Source organism: Cnephaeus nilssonii (assembly GCF_951640355.1).
Source record: "Cnephaeus nilssonii genome assembly, chromosome: 19".
NCBI lineage: Eukaryota > Metazoa > Chordata > Mammalia > Chiroptera > Vespertilionidae > Cnephaeus > Cnephaeus nilssonii.
In genome coordinates, this window is record NC_137090.1 from 3,887,357 (window position 1) to 3,906,256 (window position 18,900).

The window sequence follows — 18,900 nt, forward strand, 5'->3', positions numbered from 1 at the left end:
GTCAGACGCGAGGCCCCACTGCTGGGACTGGGCCACGAAACCTGGCCATGTCCTGTTTGGTTTTTAGAGCGGAAACGGTAGCGTGTGGGATATCGCTAATGCCCTCCCCCTCTTGGCTGGAGAGCCTGACACCCCCAGGATGGGTGGCGGGTCCGTTGCTGTCCGTCTCCTGTTCTCTGCCCTCTGGTGTTTCACGGATCCAGGTCCAGACCGGGCTGTGTCTCGGGCGGCAGGTACGAGGCCAGCACCTGGAAGGGAGCTTGACGTTGGTGGCAGCCACTGGTGGTGAGAGGGTTAACTGCTGGCCACCAGCCTGACCCCCTCCCGCCCCGGGGTCTGAGCACAGCTCTGGGTGGAAGGCAGCAGCAGGTGGGGCTGCGAGGACTCCCGAGCTCCAGGCTGCTCTCCGCTCAGTGCCCAGGATCATTAATAACCAAGAACTGGAACGATAATTAAGGGCCAAATGTGGAACCGAGCCTGCTGCTGGCCGCTCCGAGGAGGTGCCAATCCTGCTCCTGGGGCCCGGCTCTTGGCCGCCTCGTTCCTTCTCTAGGAATGAGTTCTGGGGACAAGCGAGCCTTATGGGAAGTAGGGGCAGGAAGGACGCTTTCTGCAGCTCCAGAGCTGGGCTGGGCTGGCTTCCCAGCCTCCTGCCCCTCCGAGGCGGCACCGAGGAGGGTCCTGCACTATCAAGGGGAGGGGACGAAGGCTGGCAGGAGGGAGGAGGGGCTGACATCTCTCCTTCCGGAGATGTCCAGTCACCATACACAAGGGCCTGTGTGGCAAAGAGCAAGCTGCATCCACCCAGACAGACACCCCAATGCTGGTGGGACCCCGGAGAGGCCCTTGGTCACTAGTCTCAGGAGTAGGGCATCTTCACTCTCTCACCCTGTTCCCTCCTGCGGCTCTGGCGCTGGGCCCTCTCCGTCTTTCCTGAGCAGCTCATGTCCACGCCACCTTTTTCCCGGGAGCCAGGTGTATGTGGGGGGAGAGGGCGCAGAGCTTAGAAAACAACAGGCACGATGTCCTTGGTCAGGAGGCCTGGCTCTTTGTTTGTTTTTTTAGCTTATTATTATTTTTAATCTGTATTGTTGAGAGTATTACAGTTGCCCCCTCCCTTGTGCCCCCATTGCTCCCCCTCCACCCGGTTCCCAGCCCGCACCAGGCCTTCACCATCCTACTGTCTGTGTCCATAGGTAAGATCTTTGGTTCATCTCCCCCTCTCTCCCCCCCCGCGACTTCCCTCTGAGATTCATCAGTCTATTCCATGCTTCCACGCCTCTGATTCTATTTTATTCACCAGTTTATTTTGTTCATTAGATTTCTTGTTCATTTTGATTTTTAGATTCAGTTGTTGATGTGTATTTGTTGCCATTTTATTGTTCATATTTTTATTTCTTCTTCTTCATCCTCTTCTTAAAGAATACGCTTCAACATTTCATGTAATACTGGTTTGGTGGTGACGGACTCCGTCAGTTTTTTCTTGTTTGTGAAGCTCTTTATCTGGCCTTCAATTCTGAATGAGAGCTTTGCTGGGGCGAGTAATCTTGGTTGTAGGCACTTGCTATTCATCACTTTGAATATTTCTTGCCACTCCCGTCTGGCCTGCAAAGTTTCTGTTGAGAAATCAGCTGACAGTCCTATGGGCGCTCCTTTGTAGGTAACTGCTTTTCTCTTGCTGCTTTTAAGATTCTCTCTTTGTCTTTAGCCCTTGGCATTTTAATTATGATGTGTCTTGATGTGGGACTCTCTGTGCTTCCAGGACTTGTAAGTCTATTTCTTTCACCAGGTGATTATTTCTTCAAATAGGTTTTCCATATCTTGCTCTCTCTTATCTCCTTCTGGCACCCCCATAATGCAAATGTTGGTACGCTTGAAGTTGTCCCAGAGGCTCCTTACACTATCTTCATATTTTTGGATTCCTTTTTCTTTTTGTTCTTCTAATTGGGTGTTTTTTTTTGCTTCCTCATAGTCCACATCATTGATTTGATTCTCAGACTCCTCTACTCTACTGTTGAATCCCTGTAAGTTATTCTTGTGTTTGCTTAATTTCTGACTGGTTCTTTTTCATTCTAAGACGCTTGAAAGTCCCTGTGTGGGCTGTGTACACTGTCTTGTAGTTGAGCCTTGATTGCTGTTGGTGTCACTGGGAGGAACTGGCCGCTGTGAGGACAGGTACAGTGGGAGAGCTGTGACAGCAGCTACAGTGGGAGAGCTGCTGTGTAGGAAACACCCCTATGAAGCAGGACTGCTTCAGGGGGGCTTTGGTGCTCACTGAGTCTGCCCCTGAGTGTAACCTGCTATGGTCTGAAGCTGTCCACGGGGTGCACTGGCTCTAGGGCCTCCAGGGAGGTGCAGTCAGCCACTGCCTGGGGCCACCCTGCAGGAGCGTTTGTATTGGGCTTGGAGGTGCCCAGACGAGGCCCAGCTGGGAAGCAAGGCAGGCTCCTGCTTGTGCCGGGTCTTGGGCCTTTTACTGATAGGCTTGGGGCACCCTGGCCCACCTGCAGCTTGTTTAGAGATTTTAGCAGTCAGAAGCCGGAGCAAGGACAGGCCATTTATATGCAAAAGCTGCTGCAAACAGGTTGGGTGAGGCTTCAGATCAGATGGGGCTATAAATTGGATGGGGCGGGGTCTCAGGGAATCACCAGGGTGGAGCAGAGATGGCTGCCAGTCAGCCCTGCGACCTGGGAGGTCCCAGCACAGGAACAATGACCTCTGGGAGCATCTCCATCTGGGAGAAAGCCGCCCCTGAGTTCCTACCCTGATGCCAATCTAGTTCCTCCCTGTTTGTGTCTGGGTCCCCCAGAGCCTCGCCCAGCGCCGGAGCTCAGAGGAAGCGGGACCTTGTAAGTTCAGCTCATGTGCCAGCCCTTTAAAAGGAGCAGCTGTCTCCGGCAGCCTCCGTGTCTCTCAGCCCCCAATCCCTGCTGGTTTTTATAGCCTGTAGTTATGGGGACTTTTCTTCCCAGCTCTGGGAGCCTGGGCTGGGGGGTGTGGTGGGGTTGGGACCCCTTGCTCCTCATGGGCGGTCTCAGGGTAGACGATCTCCCTCCCAATTAGAAAAAAGGTGCGTGACGGTGTCGGACCAGCTGGTTCTGAGCCTCCGCCCCTCCGACCAGCCTCAAAGTGCTTTCTCCTTTTCTAGTTGTAGAACTTCCGTTCAGCCAGCTTTCCGGCCGTTCTGAATGATGGTTCTGTATTTTAGTTGTGATTTTGATGTGGTTGTGGGAGGCAGTGAGTACAGGCGTTTTCCTACACCACCACCTTGGTCCTCTTCCCAGCCTGGCTCTTTGAAAGGAGACGGCTGTCAAGTTTCCTGGGGTTGGGGATCCAGAGACCACCCCCTTACAAAGCCCCCTAGGTCCTGAGAATTCAGAGACCGTTTCTGAATTGTAGCAGGCAGTTGCCACCAGAAGACACTTGACTAATTAGGAGGCTATGAAACTAGGTGCCTGGGGACCCAAACAGGATGTTCCCCGTGAGTGGGGTCTGTGGCCTCCCGCAGCCCTGACTTTGGTGTTGGAAGAGCTTTTTAGTGGCCATTAGCATGGCTGGGCCAGGCATCAGCCCTGCTCAGGAACTAAGCCCCCGGCAGGCCTGGTGTCCGCCTTCCTGCCCGTCTCCGTCTCCGTCTCCCAGCCCTAGAGCCTGGCACTGCTTGGTCCTTGCCCTCGGGCTGGTTCCCTCTGCGGGGCAGCCCCTGTCCTCATCTCCATGGGTTTAGCCTCAGCCTGTTGCTGGGGCTGCTCCCAGCCCCCCTGTGGCGAGAACAGCTGTGTGACTAAGGGCCTGGCAAGGTGCCCGCTGCCCACCTTCCACCGCTCAGCAGTGCCTCCCAGCCTGCCACCTGCCCCATGCATACGCCCGAAGCGGCCTCTCTGGCCGCAGGTGAGGGAGCGGCAGGAGCTGCTGGCACGGAGCTCCAGGGCTTCGGCAGGGGACGAGGCAGAGACTGCCAGCTCCCACCTTGGCCTGGCCTGACCTCGGGGCCAGTCAGGGGCGGTGGGCGGAGGATGTCGCGTGAAGGCTGCGGAGTCTTCATCCTCCTCCACAGGGAAGCCTGCCCCTGGGCCAGGCCGGGCGGCATCCTCGGCTGCCCTCCCACCACCGACCCCCTGGGGCCCTTCTATCAAGCGGAAACCATGACCCAACGGCCCGCCTCCCCCAGCGGATGTGACAACAAATGTGCCTGATGCACACGGTGAGCCAGCATCACCTGGGACGTGTCCTCTCCCTCCACCCGGCCCCGTGGCTCTCAGTAGAGAGGTGACCCCATCTGACCTCCAGCGGGACAGACAGCAGGACACGGAGCCCAGGAACCCAGACAGTGGCAGTGGGGCGCACCCGGCTTGCTATCAGTGATGTGGTCACCTCGGGCCAATTCCCTCCAGGACGGGGGCTGCCTGGCGTGGAGGGGGCCGCAGCCACCAGACTCCACCGCTGTGGCTCCTGATGGCCACATAAATCACCCGGGCCTTACGATGCTCACACACTCCCATCCAGAACTGGTGCAGCCGGGAAGAGGGTGACTTAATTTGCTTTGTCCTTAAGCAAAAGGAAACGTAAGCGGAGAAGGGCAAGTACAGACGTTTTAATCGAGTTGTCAGCGGTGGGGCAGCTCCAGGGGGCCCGGCACCTCCGGGGCTGGCCGACCTCACGGCGCTCCCTGCTCTGCCCCTCAGGCCGGGCCTCCGGGAAAGAAGCCACAACGGCAGATGGAGGTGAACGGAAAACGATGACGCACGGGGACAAGAGGAGAACGGAAGACGTGGGACCACAGTGAGAAAGTGGGTCACAGGGTTCTCACAGGTTGGGCCGAAGGTGGGGGATAGTGCTGCCCGTGGACGCCCACGATCCTGCAAGTCCCACGTGTCCTTCCGCCCCCCGAGACCACCTCGGGCCCCAGGACACCCAGTGTCGCCACTCTGTCCAAGATACAAAGCTGGTGCAATGTGGGGGAGGCAGCAGAAGTTCCCTCACAAGGGCTGAGCAAGGCACTGAAATCAGGACGAAGGGCAGGGGCCTGAGAGCCCAGCTCAGAGGCAGCTCCTGTCTCGGGGCTCCGGGACAGGCGAGGGCAGGCCCGGGGCTGGGGCAGCGGGAAGGTCAGAGAGGAACCCAGGCTGAAGCAGAAGGCACATCGAAACACAGAGTTCATCCGTCACCTGCTCCCGGGAAGGCTGCCCGGAGGTGCATGCATGATGGTGGCGGGCGGGGTTACGGGAGAGCTGGCAAGGTGGGTGGGAACCCGGCCCTCCCTCCGTGGGAACGGTGGCCTGTGCTCCAACTCACCCCATGGCGCCCCAGGGACACGCAGTGTGTGAGCACTGAGCACCCACAGCCTGGCCGGACAGGCCCCGTCGGTGCCAGGGCAGGAGCAGGCTGACTGCCTACAGGGGGAGCCGCAGGGCCACCACTGCTACAGGCCCTGGCACTCCCACGGCGCAGCCGTGGTGGGTGGGACTAGCTCCCCATTACTGGCCCTTATACACTGCACCCCCCCCGCAGCACTGCAGGAGGCCCGAGAGCCCCAGCAGGACCCTTCCAGGGGGCACAGCTGCGCCTGTGGGAGGGCTGCCCCATGCTGTCACGGCTCAGGAGCCCCGCCCAGAAGCCGGCGCCCACAGCAGGGCCCTCACAGCCCTGGTCTGAGGACCCTGGTGCCCGTTAGCACCTCCTGTTCTTGCCATCAGGGCAGGCCAGGCCCTCCCCGAGGCATCACTGGCAGGCCCGGCGGGGAGGGGAGCTGGGGCCCGGGGTTCATCCTGAGGAGGCAGCGTCTATGAAGTGGGTTTCCCAGACCAGGATGCCGGAGGGCTGGGAGGAGTAGGGGACACGGTGACCAGTATAAATAGTGGCAGTGCCAGCGCTGCGTCTCTACGGAGCAGGGAGAGGAGCCCGCCCCGTGGTGGGGTGATGGGGCGTGTGCGTAAAGCAGGGGGTTGATTCCGGGAGCCGGTCCTGGAGTCTGGGAGAGCTTCGTGCGGCGAGGTGCAGGCTGGGTGGGAGGAAGCCGGGGTGGAGATAAGATCCCAGCTAGCTGTGCAGGGTCCCCTCCCAGAGCCCGGCCGCATGTGCCCCGTAGAGACCTGGGAGGCAGCCAGCCGCGGTCTCTGCAGCCGGGGGGACGAGGCGGGGCCCCCACCCGTCTCGTCGGCAGACGCGCCCCCCATCAGATCTTGGTCTCGCTGAGGACGATGTTGGCGGTGACGAAGAGGAAGCAGGAGAAGGCCCAGAGCAGCACGAAGCCCACCCAGAAGGTGTGGTGGAACGGGGACCGGTGCTGGTTGGCGGCCCGCGGGCCCAGGGCCAGCTGGGTGTCCTTGCGGCAGAGGTACACCAGGAAGGCGGGGATCACGTACTGGATGCCCGTGCCTGCGTAGGCCCCCGTGATGCCCACCAGGGACTCCAGGTCGTGGGTGCAGAAGGCCACCAGCACCGGGGGCACCAGGGTGATGGTGGGGAACACCACGCGGTCCACCACCCAGGGGTACGTGCCGCCCTCGCGGTGGAAGAGCGTCTTCCAGTTGTTGCGCAGCGTCACGGCGATGATGGGGAAGTTGGTGCTGATGGTGAAGACGGGGAAGAGGCCCAGGAAGAAGCGCACGGCGGCCGCGCTCACGATGTCGCAGCGCGCGAAGTTGAGGGTGTACATGTCCAGGAGGCTGTCGCCGCGGAAGCAGAAGATGGCGGTGAAGGAGAGCAGGCTGTAGAAGGCCAGGATCAGCACGTAGTCCAGGAAGACGAGGCGCGTGAGGTGGCGCTTGGAGGAGACGGGCGTGAGGAGGGACGGCAGGGAGTGCTGGCACATGAAGGAGTACACGCACACCCCGAACAGGTTCCGGACCCCCGAGAGGTCGGCCAGGGGCGGGTGCCCCTCCCCGTGCCCACGCCCGATGCGGACCAGGGCCAGCACGATCATGATGGTGAAAGCTGCAAAACAAACGAGAGGGTGTCAGCAGCAGAGGAGACAGCCCGCCAGGCAGGGTCTGGTCTGGGGCGCCCCCAAGGGACTGGGGCCCCAGGAGCAAGAGCTGTTCCATTCACGTGACCCTGACAGCCTCATTCTGGAGCCGGTCAGCAGTTGCTATGGATCTTATGAATGCACTGGGGTCCCGACCCCATGTCCCGTTCACCCCCACACCAGCAGGTAAAGCCCACGGTGACACCTGCCATTTCTTGGTGAGTGACATAGGCAGAAGGGAGCAGTGGGCTGCCAGCTGGCCCCTCAGGGGCTCAGGGCTCCCCCGGGGTGGAGGCTGGGGGTCTCCGCACGGCCCCCTTCAGGCCACATCACACCAGGCTCCCTTCGCCTGGGACTCACAGGAAGCCAGGGTGACCCTCCGCTCTGCCTTCCCACAATGACACTTGGAAACGAGACGACGGGGACATCATCTATTGCTTTAAATCAGAGCTGCCTGACACCGTCGGGGACAGGAGGGAAGGAGGGGGCGAGGGGACAGGCCTGTGAAAATTGCCAATAAATAAAATGATTTGTTTCGGACTCTCAGCCCACCCCAGTCCCTGCCGCTCACTCCTGCCACTGAGGGCCCGCGACTCTCGCCGCCCCAGGGACACCACAAATCTCGCCGGCTCTGGTCAGTCAAGGGGAACGCAGCCACTTCCTCTCCAGAGGTCGCAGCCCAGGAGCTGCCTCTGGCTTAACCCTCGAGGGGGTTGGGGGGGTCTGTGACAGGACACCCCTGGGGGCCTCCCCGCTTCACAGGAGCCCAGGACCCCGGCAGTCTGCCTCGTTATTCCTGGGGGTGCATGCAGGGCCAGGATGTGGGGAGGGGGTGGAGGTGGAGTTCCCTGTGCCAGGAGTCTGTCCTCGGCCAGAAAGGGTCATAAAGCTGAGCTGAGCAGGCGGGCGGCTGCAGCGGGGAGACTGGGGGCCTGGGCTGCCTGGTGATTAGCTCTTCCAGAGGCTGCAGCTGACGCTGTTGCCACAGGCAGGGCACTGGGGTCAGAGCAAAGGGGATAGCCGCGGTAAGGCGAGATTCAGATGCTGCTGTGCCTCTCCTGTCTCGGGGTGTCCCCTCGGGACCTGGTGCTCCTCCCGGCCTGGGCCAAGGTCAGCCCGGACTCGGAAAGAGGCAAGTGCAGAGCCCTCTCGGTTCTCGCCGGCCGTGGCCTCGGGGCCCGGAGCGGTGAGCACGTGGGAGCGGCTGTGGGATGTGAGCGTCTCCCAGTCACGCTCTCCGGTGGGATGCTGGCCCGTGCTTCTCGGCCCTGAATCTCCAAGAGGCTGTAAGAAGCGCAGGCGAAACAGCTTGTGGGCTGTCTGGGCAGCCTGGCTGGGCTCTGCTTCTTGCAGGTAGACCAGTTTAGGAAGCAGTTTCTGAAGATCTTCAGAGATGGCTGCTCTCGCTGTATTAATAACTCACCAAAAGGGACCACTTGGGTTTCTGCTGAACCTGACCCCCTCGTATCCCATGCTGGGTCCGCCCTGTGGCTTCTGGAGGGCTCCGGCTCCATCCTCCTCCTCCTCCTCCTCCTCCTCCTCCTCCTCCTCACCCGGAAGCAGAGAAGGATGTTGCAATAATTAAGCTGCAGGCCTGAGGTCCTCCTCTGCGGCTACATTATTTCTCCCGAAGGACTCCGAGCGGAGCCTCCCCTCCGAGTGTGTCGGGGAGGAGGCCGTTGATAAAGGGCAGGCGTTGGCGTCTCTGAGGCAATCAAGTCTTAAGTAGGGAATCAAGAGTCCGGGCTCTTCATCCTTCAACTCTCCACGCTGTGGCCCGCGGCGCCGGGGAGGACAGGGGAGGGCGTCCATTTTTCATCCCCAGGCTGTCACAGCCTGCTCCGCCTGTCATCGCCGGGAGACGGGCCGAGGGGCCTCTGGCCGCCGGCCGACTAATCTTCCCGAGATTGGAAACTAAAACCCGGCCCTGTCACCTCTCCTGAAGGCTGTCAGCCGGTGCCTCTTGTTATGAATGGTCTCCCCACAATTCTGTGTCAAAGCCCTGACCCCCGGGTGACTACCTGCAGATGGGCCTAGACGGAGGTAAGGAAGGTGGAATGAGGCCATGGGGGTGGCCCTAACTGACAGGACCAGTGCTATGAGAGAAGGAAGAGACGCCAGCTGCCCTCTCCCTGCACAGAGAGGCCACATGAGGACACAGCGAGAAGGTGGTTGTCGACAAGCCAGAAAAAGAGGCCTCCCCAGACACCAACCCTGCCAGCACCTTGATCTTAGGCTCCCAGCTCCCAGAACTGAGAAAACACACTTCTGTTGTTGAAGCCGCCCGCTGTGGTGGGGTGTTATGGCGGCCTGAGCTAAGACGGCTCTTAGGCAGCCGCTGGACCAGAGAGAACGCAGGGAGAGGGGGATGAGGAAAGCGGTGCTATGAGAGCGGCCCCTGGAGTCCCGAGCTGAATGTCAATTCCCAGGCCCCGGGCCTGCTGTGGGCCACGCTGGCTCTGCAGACGTACGGCTGCCGGACTCTGTCCGAGGCCGCAGCTGCCCGGGCCCTCGTGAAGCCCAGCGCTGCAGAGGCACCCCTGCACCCACCGTTGGTCAGATGCCTCACCCCATCAGCTACTGGGGCCTTATCTTTCCTTCCCTTGCTGCTGTCCTGACAGCTGGCCCGCCAACTTCCCGGGCGGAGCAGGAGTCCTCCTCCCATCAGCGCACGTCTCAGCCACTCGCAGAGCAGAGCTGCCAACATCCAGGGCTGCTGGAGGCGGTGGGGGGCGGGGGGGAAGGGAGGATGCCAGGCAGAGCTCCGAGGCCGGTCCTGCCCCTAAGGAAAGGGGTCACTTGTGGCACGTGGCTGACTCTTCACCAAACTTTAGTTACGTGTCTATTCTACCCCGAGAGCCTTAAGATAGAAACCCCGGGCTCCTCTCCTTTAAACTGACCTCTGCGTTTGCAGAGAGGACTTTTCAAAAACCAAGAATACAATGAAGACCAAGGTGAAATGTACACATAAAGGTTTTCCTGGATCCCCTCCACGGGCTGTGACCAGAGAAGCTGGATGCTTCAGGCCCAGGAGAGCCTGGATGGTGGCCCAGAGGGAGGGCGGGCCCAGAGGGAGGCCCACTTTGGAAGGGGGTCCTTCCCTGCCCTCTGAGGAGCACGTGTGGAGGGAGAGGCTGTGAAGGAATTCGTGCACCAAGCTGGCGTGCGGAACCAACAGGCTGTGAACAGATGGCCCCGACAGAGACCCCGGCGGCTGGTGGTGACAGATCAGAGCAGTCCCACCAGGAGACACTCCGCCCAGATCCTCCGGGATCTGCGGGGGGGTCAGCCGCGCGGCCACAGATAATTCTGGGGACAGGTGAAACCAGAGCCCTTATGTTCCCTCCTAGGTGAAGTCTCCTCCTGAGGACCTTCTGCCATTTGGGCCACCAAGTCCCCCCCTCGCCCCCCCCCCCCGGACTAGAGGACAAATATGGGGCACCTGCCAGGGCGGGCGGGGAGGGCAGGGCCAAGGAACTTCCCGAGGCAGCTCCGGTTGATCTGCGGACGCTCGCCGGCTCGGGGCGGGGGGGGGGGGGGGGGGAGGACGCCTGACCCACTTGGAGTGGAGGAGACGGAGACGAGCAGCGTGTGTGGTGTTGCTCTGAATACACAATCAGAGGGAAGGCAGCCCTGTGGGTCCCAGCAGCTCAGACCCAGACCGAGGAGGGCAGCCGCGCGGCAGAGCAGTGCTTATTAGAAAGAATCAGTGTTTTAATAACGCCAAACGGGGCGCCCTGAGCAGAGCCAGCTGTCCGTGTCCCCAGCTGGGAGGTGTCTGCTGGCGTCTCTGGGGGAAGTTGGTAATGGGAGTGAAGGAGTGTCCCAGGCGGGAAAGGTCTACACCAGGGGTCCTCAAACTTTTTAAACAGGGGGCCAGTTCACTGTCCCTCAGACCGTTGGAGGGCCCGGCTATAGTTTAAAAAAAAAACTATGACCAAATTCCTATGCACACTGCACATATCGTATTTTGAAGTAAAAAAACAAAACGGCAAAAACACCCGCATGTGGCCCGTGGGCCGTAGTTTGAGGACGTCTGGTCTACACCAAGCCTGTCAAACTCAAAGGCTAACACCGGCCAAATAAACGAGGCATGCTGCCCGCGGGCCGAGGGTTTGACACCCTTGGTCTACACTCCTCATTTGAGCGGCTTGGGGCGTGGGCTCTAAAGCCACAGCTGCGGGCCTGGGGGCACGAAGGACAGCACTTTGGGCTGCGGCTCTCTGGGTGAGCCTGGTCTGCGGGCCACGGACAGGGAGAGGCAGGAGCTACAGAGGAAGCCTCCGGCATCCCTGTGTTGGGGGCTGCTTCTCCTTTCTCTGGGGCTCAACCAGGGCAGGGGGTTACCCCGGGGGCCAGAGCTGGCCTGTGGGAGGAGCGCACACAGGGAGGAGGTGCAGAGGGGGTGGCCGGCAGGTGTGGCACCCGGGCCGGAGCCCTGCTGTGTGACCTGAAGCAGCCGCCGGGGGGAGCGGCCGTATGGCCACCGGAGCCCCTCCTGGCATGTGTGAATTCAGAGGCATTTGCAGCCTGGGTCTGCCAGACTGACCAGCCTGGTCTCCCCAGGACTTGTTTGGGGAGCAAAAGAAATGCATCAACACTGGTATCTGTCCTACGTGTCCTGACATGTTCCCTGACAAATGGCTCCTCGAAAAGGCCAGCCAACCCTCCCAATCCCATTGAGGCAGCGCTAGGGGCTTCCGGCTAATGGCGGAGGGAGGGCGGAGGGTGCGGAGAAAGCGGGGCGGGCCCTGGGCTCCGGGGGGCTGCTCGGGGCGGGCTCCTGCAGTCCTCCCGCCTGGGGTTTCAACAGATGGCAGAACAAATTCCTAATTAAGCACAAGAAAGCTTCCGGCTCAGTACATCTATGATTTTCCAGTTCCTTTGCTGCTCATTTTCCCCTTTTGTTTTTCTAGAACCCAAGCCAGCTTACTGCCACCCTGACTGCCTCACTCGCGGTCAGACGCCTGGGCCCCCGAGACGGGGAGGGAAGGGGGGGAGCGTGCCGGAGGGTCACGGGGCCACGGCGCGCAGCTGCTTTTCAAAGGCAACGTGAAAAGCAAGTTCGTTATCACTGACAACTTGGTGCCGCCTTGAGGACAGACAGGGCTTTGGTGCTCACTGCCTTGGAGGAGTTCTAGAAACCTCACCTGGGATGCACCTGGGCTAGAGGAGACGCCCTCCACAGCCCCCCTTCCATCGGCCTGCAGACACCCAGGGGGCAGGCAGCCCCTCCCACAGCGGGACGGCCTGGCCAGGGTGCTTGGTGTCCCCGGATCCCCCGGATGCCACGCTGCTGTCTCCCACCAGCTCCACAGGAGAAGTGTCCCGGCTGCAGTGCCCGCTGGGGACGGGCCCCTCGGCTGACCCCTCGGCTGGGCTGCATGTTAGACGTGACTGGGCGATCTCTTACGTGAGAGGGTTACTTCCCGAGCCCAGAGGTCTGAGTCTCGGAGAAAGATGCTGGTGCCGGCGCCCAGAGCCGCTGGAGGACAGGCTGGCTGGCTATCTCCCGAATCAAGGGGAGAAAAGAGGCAAATGACTTGCAGAGACGGCGACACCAGACAATGTCACCTCCCAAGCATGAGTGTGGGTGACCTTCACGAGCTGGGCTCCGCCTCCAACCCTGTCTGAGGCCCAATGCCTCTCAAGGCCACTGCCACTGGCCGTGCTGCTTCAGGGGCTGCCTCCCTGGGCGGGCCGGGGCCTCCAGGGTGTGGGGACCCCGGGGAGTCCCACCGTGTCCCTGCTGCTCTGGGGGAGGGGCCCCGGCTGGGAGAAGGAGAGGCAGAAGGGTCACCCAGGCTGGGTGGCCTGAGCCCTGGCAAAGAGCAGTGGGTTGTCTAACGCACCCAGCTGCCGACTCCGCTCTGTTCGAGGACACCAGCGAGGGGTGGAGGGTGGGGGGGTTCAGGGTGTTTCCTTGGAGGCCCCCGGGGCCTGCCTCTCCTCTGCAGGTGGGGGCTGTGCTGACCAGAATCTGGGGGAGCCTCGTATCCAGTCAGCCTCCTCCTCACCCTCTTACAATCTTCTCTCTTCTAATGAACGTATTGCTCATCAGACACAGAGGACTCTGTCACTCTGAACAGGCCCTGGGGTGCTGCAGAGGCCATTAACGGTCATTATCCGCGGCCATCCCCTCGCGGGCGGCACGGGAATCCACCATGCCGCTAACGCACGGCATCCCCTCCATGCTCCCCCTGCTCCTGCCGCCTCCTGAGAGGGGGCGGGGCCGGGCACCGCCGTTTAACTAGCCCCTTCCCATTGCCAAGGCGGCACGCCAGGGACAGCCAATCCCGGGCAGGCGGGGCCGGGTTTTCAGGACTTTGGGCCCCGGATGCTGGGACAGCAGCTTAAGCCAGGGAGGCCAGGAGGGAGAAGGTTTTTCTTCAAATGCTGCTTTCCTGAGAAAACGCCTTCTGAAGGTCACTAGGGTTCTCAGACACGGCCACTGATCCCGGACTTTTGGTCACAATCCCTCCTGCACCCAGGGAGGCTCCAGGCCAACGCCGTGCCCTTGGAGCTAGCGCGACCCTCACATGCTAAGCAACGCAACGCGTCCACATCTCCCCAGGGGGTTGCGTTCATTTCACCCCGGACTGCGGAGCTTGAGAATGAAATGTGAACGCAGCACCTGACGGTGAGGGCAGCGCAGACCCAGGCACGGGGCGGACAGGAGTCTCGCCTGTCCAGATAGCACACAGGTGTCCTCCTGTCCCTCCTCCTGATGGATGCGGATGGCCAGGCTCATCAGTGACCGAGGCCCCAGAGCTCACCCTCCAGACCACTCAGCCCGCGCTCACTGCCTTGCAAGGAAGGACCAAGGGTGGGAAGAAGTTACAGGCTGGGGTCTGGCTCACGCCACGGCAGAACTCCCAGCACTGACCGAGGACCCCTCCGAGCAGCTCTCTGAGCTTACAGCCTTCCCATCCTGAGCTCCCGTCCCCATGGGGCTGGCCTGGAGGACGGCCCCCTCCCTTCCAACTGAAGATGCCAGGACTCCCGGGAGGCGGTCGTCCCCTTACGCTGGGGTCTGTAATGCCAAGGGGGGGCCAGGGGACTGCAGGTGCCAGATTGCTGGAAGTCATTTGGATCAGAAACTGTGAGCTCGTCATGACTAGTGCTGAGCGCCGGCGGCAATGAGGAGCGATGAGGGGCGGACGCCTGGGAGAGGGAGCGGGGACGGGGGTCAGAGGGAGTCTGGAACCATCCTCTTTCACAGGAAGGGGGAGTCCCCACCAGAACAGCAACAACAGGTTTCGCTTTTAGATCAAAACAAGCGTGCAGCCCAGCCAGCGTGGCTCAGGGTTTGAGCGTCAACTCATGAACCAGGAGGTCACGGGTTCGATTCCCGGTCAGAGCACATGCCCAGGTTGTGGGCTTGATCCCCAGTGTGGGGTGTGCAGGCAGCCAATCAATGATTCTCTTTCATCATTGATGTTTCTCTCTCTCCCTTTCCCTTCCTCTCTGAAACCAGTAAGAATATATATTAAAAAACAAAACAAAACAAAACAAAACAAGCGTGCAACTGGTCCCAGAGCACGTGCCAGCGATGGGGCAGCAGGGAGCCCACACCCTCTTGTCCTGGGTCCAGGTGGTCAGCAGCCCGGGCCGTCAGGGTGGCTGGCAGGATGGAGTGGGGGAATGAATGAGCAACCCACCCCACACCTGATTTAAGGGGAGAGACCCCCACCCAGGAAAGCAGTGCTCTTGCTCAGAGGGGAGCCAGGCAGTTAGAGGGCACTGTGGATGAGGGGTCTTCACACCCTGGTGGCTGGGGATGCGATGGGGGCGCCACGCCCACTGGTTCATGGCACAGCTCTCATGCCCGCAGGGAGCAGGGCCCTGACCCAGGCCTTCCGGTGTCCAGCCTCCAGGCCAGGTCAGCGGGGAGGGACCGGCGCGGGCGTGTGAAAGAGGCTGGTCCCCGACTCCGCAGTCCCAGGCCTGGCTCCAGCTCCGCCCACACTACGTGATCGTGAAGTGACTTAACTTTTCGTGACTGAATTTCCCCACCAGGAGGAAGGCAGGCGGAGCACGGCCTCCTCCTTGCCCCCGGGAGCCCACAGAAACCCGCACCACGTTCCTGGCTGTCCCTGAGGGCGAAGGAAGGGCCGAGGGGCGGAAGGGAGAGAGCGAGCTGTTCTGACTCACCGACCCATCGCATCAGGGAGGTCAGGATCTGCAGGTACTTGGTCTTCTGGACGTCAAAGAAGGTGAAGGGTCCCAGGAGGAGAGTGAAGACAGCCTGGGTGACAAAACGGGAGTGAGGGGGACACCGAGGCCGGGCCGCACTGGGCACGCCGGGTGTGAATGTGTGTGCGCACGCGCGTGTGTGCGGGGAGCATACACCGTCCACGCAGCCTCTGCCCAGGGCCGGGCCAGTCCTGACCCAGGTGCGCCTGGACTGGCAGAGGCTCCCGGGGTCAGACGGCATCCGTGTGAGTTTCCCGTGTCATGCGCACGGGAGCCAGAGCCTCGCTTCTCTGCCCGTCCGCCACTCACTGTCCCAAGACTTCTGGAAAGGGGTTTCCAGGCAAGTCCCAGGCGACACCCTGGGAACATCACCCATTCACTTCAGCAAACACTGACGAGGGAGGCACAGCCTGGCACCGAGTGGGCACGAGCGTGGATCAGGTACCAGAGGGCAGGAAGATGAGGGTGGGGGCAGCACCAGCCACGCCTCGGGCACTCAAGGCTTCCTGGGAGGAAAGGACACGGGGAGGAGGGGGCACAGGGTCCTGACAACACACGGGAGGGGAGGGGCGCCGTTCTGAAGGCTTCAGAGGAAAGGGTCAATCAGGATGTTGTTAATCAGCGATGTTTTGTGTGTGTTTTTTAAAAAAATATTTTTATTGATTTCAAAGAGAGAAAGGGAGAGGGAGAGAGAGAGATAGAAACATTAATAATGAGAGAGAAACACAAATCGCCTGCCTCCTGCACACCCCCTACTGGGGATCGAGCCCGTCACCGGGGCATCTGCCCTGACTGGGAATCGAACTGTGACCTCCTGGTTCATAGGTTGATGATCAACCACTGAGCCACGCCAGCCAGGCCACCAGCAATGATTTTACCTGACGGAGGAGGGGAAGCAGGGAGAACAGAGCCAGTGGCTTCCAGGGCAACTCCTCAGAGAAGGACCCCGGCCCCAGAAGAGCAGGGCTGCACCCGGGAGGGGGAGGGTATGTGGGTGTGAAAGTCTGGGATTGGGGAGCCCGGCCCGAGGGGGCACTTCGGGCTCCTCGGTTCTCTTTCTCTTTGGAGAACAGGGGAGAGTGAATGTTTACTTTGAAAAAACGAAGAAATCCAAAGCCGGTCTTAAACGGGAAATTCGAATCCTCTCTGCAAAAGAAAATGGGGTAAACGCGGCACCGCGGAGCCTGGGGCTGGGAGGCGGGAAGCGTAGGATTTCCACGCCAAATTGGGTGCTCAGGGAGAGAGGAATTAAACGCCGCTGGTTGGCGTTGCGCTGATGGCACCATTTCCAATCTGCCACTCGGAAGCGGCGGCGGCATCAGACCTTATTAACATTTACACGGTGCCATTTTACCACGTTAATGCTAATGACACTCGCCAGAGACGCAGCCAGCCGGCTCCCAAGGCGAGCGTGGGGAGCGGGGCCCACCCCGGGGAGCCGGCCGGGTCCTGTGACCTGGGAGAACATTTCGCAGCTGCGGGGTCTGCCCTGTGCCAGGCAGGCGGGAGCCCCACGGAAGGGGGGCTGGGCCCGCCCCTCCGCCGCCCCCGTGGCACGGAGAGCAGGATGTGGAACAAGCTGTGACCTCTTATCCGAGTCCATTATCACTGTGCGCACGAATGACAGGAAGGACTAAAGTGGCGGCTTGAGAAGGCTCTAATTAGCGGGGTCGCGGGGCCTGGCCACGGGCTGGGAGGCTTCTGGCAAGAGCTTTCCGCTGGGGCCCAGCACCAGACCTGCTTCTGTTCCGGGGGGACAGAGCGTCTCACCAGGCCCGGGAGGGGGCTGGGGCCAGGGAGGGGGCTGGGGGCCGGGGAGGGGCAGAATCACCCCGCTTCGCCGAGCAAGTCTGTGTGCAGCACCGCCAGCACGTCACTTAGGAAAAGGACGCTGCAGGGAGACTGTCCACAGATGAGCTCCTGCTGAGGGACGGGAGCGGGGACGTCATGTGGAAGACACATAGGAGGCCACTGGGCACCGAGTCCCCAAGTGACCGTGGCCTGACCTGGACGCCTGCGGTGCCCGGGGCGAGGTGGTCGGCGTTTCACCTCGGACCTGCGACGCCTCCCACTGAAACGGGCGCTCAGCTGTGGGTGCTGGGGATTTCCTGGGGCGGCCTACGTGGGGGGTCAGCTCTCGTCTCTGAGGGCGCAGGACTGGGCTTCAGAAAGTCCCGCTATGTAAACACGGGGGGCGGGAGGGGGGCAGAGCCAGCCCCAGGCAGGGGGTTCCGCCTCCGCAGGCTGCACAGGCCCTTCCTGCAGGAGGCCACTTCCTGCCGAGCCCCCTTCGTCCTCCGCCCAGCAGAGGTTTGTCCAGACCCGACCGCCCAGGAGGCCTGTTTCCTAGAAGCCTGTCGGACGGGATCCAGCCGGTGAGAGCACCCTCTAGTTAAAGAGACGGAGTGTAGGGACACATCTCGAGGAGGCGGAGTGAGAGCTGCCGTGAGGTGCAGCGACGGGAGGGGAGTCGAGAGGCACGCAGACGAGAGCCCGCCCCGCCCGGCACCGTGTCCAGTTCTAGCCTCCGAGTGGGGAAGGTGGGAAGGGCTCTCTGGAAGCCCCGTTTGCTCAGCAGCGGCGGCATCCATGGCTGGGCGGCAGCTGGGATGTGGTTTCTTTCTCTTTTCATGCTCAGGTCCACAGACTGACGGTGCCACGTGGGAGGGTGGGTGCAGGGCCACCTGGAGGAAGTGCACCCAGACCGCCCGCCGCACAGCAGCCCGTGCAGGCGGCCGCTGGCTCCCACACCTGAGCGCCCAGACCCAGACGCACGGCACAAGCTGGGGCGCATCGCGGAACAGGCGTCCTCTGCAAACGAGCCAGAGCCGACGGGCACCTGCAGGGCTGCATCCGACTGGGGAAGGACGGAGGATTCAGAGCAGTGGCGGGGGCTGCCAGGTCTTGGGGAGAAAGGGGACGGGGCACAGGAGACAAAAGGGCCCCAGCGTCCATCTCTGAACGCAGTACAGCCACGTGCGGCCCCTTCCCTTTTTAAAAAGAAGAAATAAAAAGCCGGCACCCAGCTAGGGAATGGGAGCGCCCACGCGGTGCTCCTTAAGAGACGGATCGGATCTGTACGTCAGGGGCTCTCAGCTCAGACCTGCTGAGATGGAGCTGCGTCCCCCACCTGCCGCCCTCCGACTCCTCGAGTGTTAACCCTACAGCCCACCGCACTTCGGGGGAAGGCCAGCCACTCAGTCCTGTCACACCCGGAGCCCAGGACAGGCACGCACTGTCTGCTTAACTGCACAAAACGGGGAAGGGGTGCGCGTGTCAACATCAGCACAAAAGCAAAGCAGATCGATGCCTCTCTCCTCATCCCCAAATTTCTCTGCATGTTTCCCTGGTCAGAGAAACAAAACGGGAACTTCAATGAGGAGCTAATCCCCAACTGAACCCCAGCAAACAGGCTGCACACCCTCGGGGCCCCGCCTTCTGCCTGCGGATCCATCGCATCAGCCTCGGCCCCGTCTCCCCAGCTGCTCCTGCTGACCCTGCCGCGTCCACGCTGTCCCGGGATCACGTTGCCGCCCAGGGCTGCAGGTCCCCTCGTACGCAGTCCATCTCTCTCCTCTTAAGGGGGGAGGCGATGGAGAGCGCGCGGTTCTTGGAGGAAAGGGAAGATAGAAGAGAAGGACGTGCTACAGTGACGGCCACCACACAGGACGAATGTCCTAAGAACGGTAACCAGTTACCTTCTGCAACAAGTAACCGTGAGGGAATATTCTAGAAGA

The 18,900-nt window shown here is 61.3% G+C and overlaps 1 protein-coding gene across 2 annotated transcripts in view; it reads right to left on the minus strand.

The window, feature by feature from the left end:
* Positions 1–4,576: 4,576 nt before the first annotated feature.
* TMEM104 (transmembrane protein 104) overlaps positions 4,577–18,900 on the minus strand; it is a 39,678-nt gene continuing 25,354 nt past the window's right edge. For both annotated transcript variants that reach the window (XM_079797797.1, XM_079797796.1), the window contains exons 9-10: positions 15,122–15,215; positions 4,577–6,936 (exon numbers count right to left, since the gene is read on the minus strand). In XM_079797797.1, coding sequence (XP_079653923.1) covers positions 6,176–6,936; positions 15,122–15,215 — 855 coding nt within the window. In that variant the 3' untranslated portion in view covers positions 4,577–6,175. The remainder of the gene's footprint in view (positions 6,937–15,121; positions 15,216–18,900) is intronic.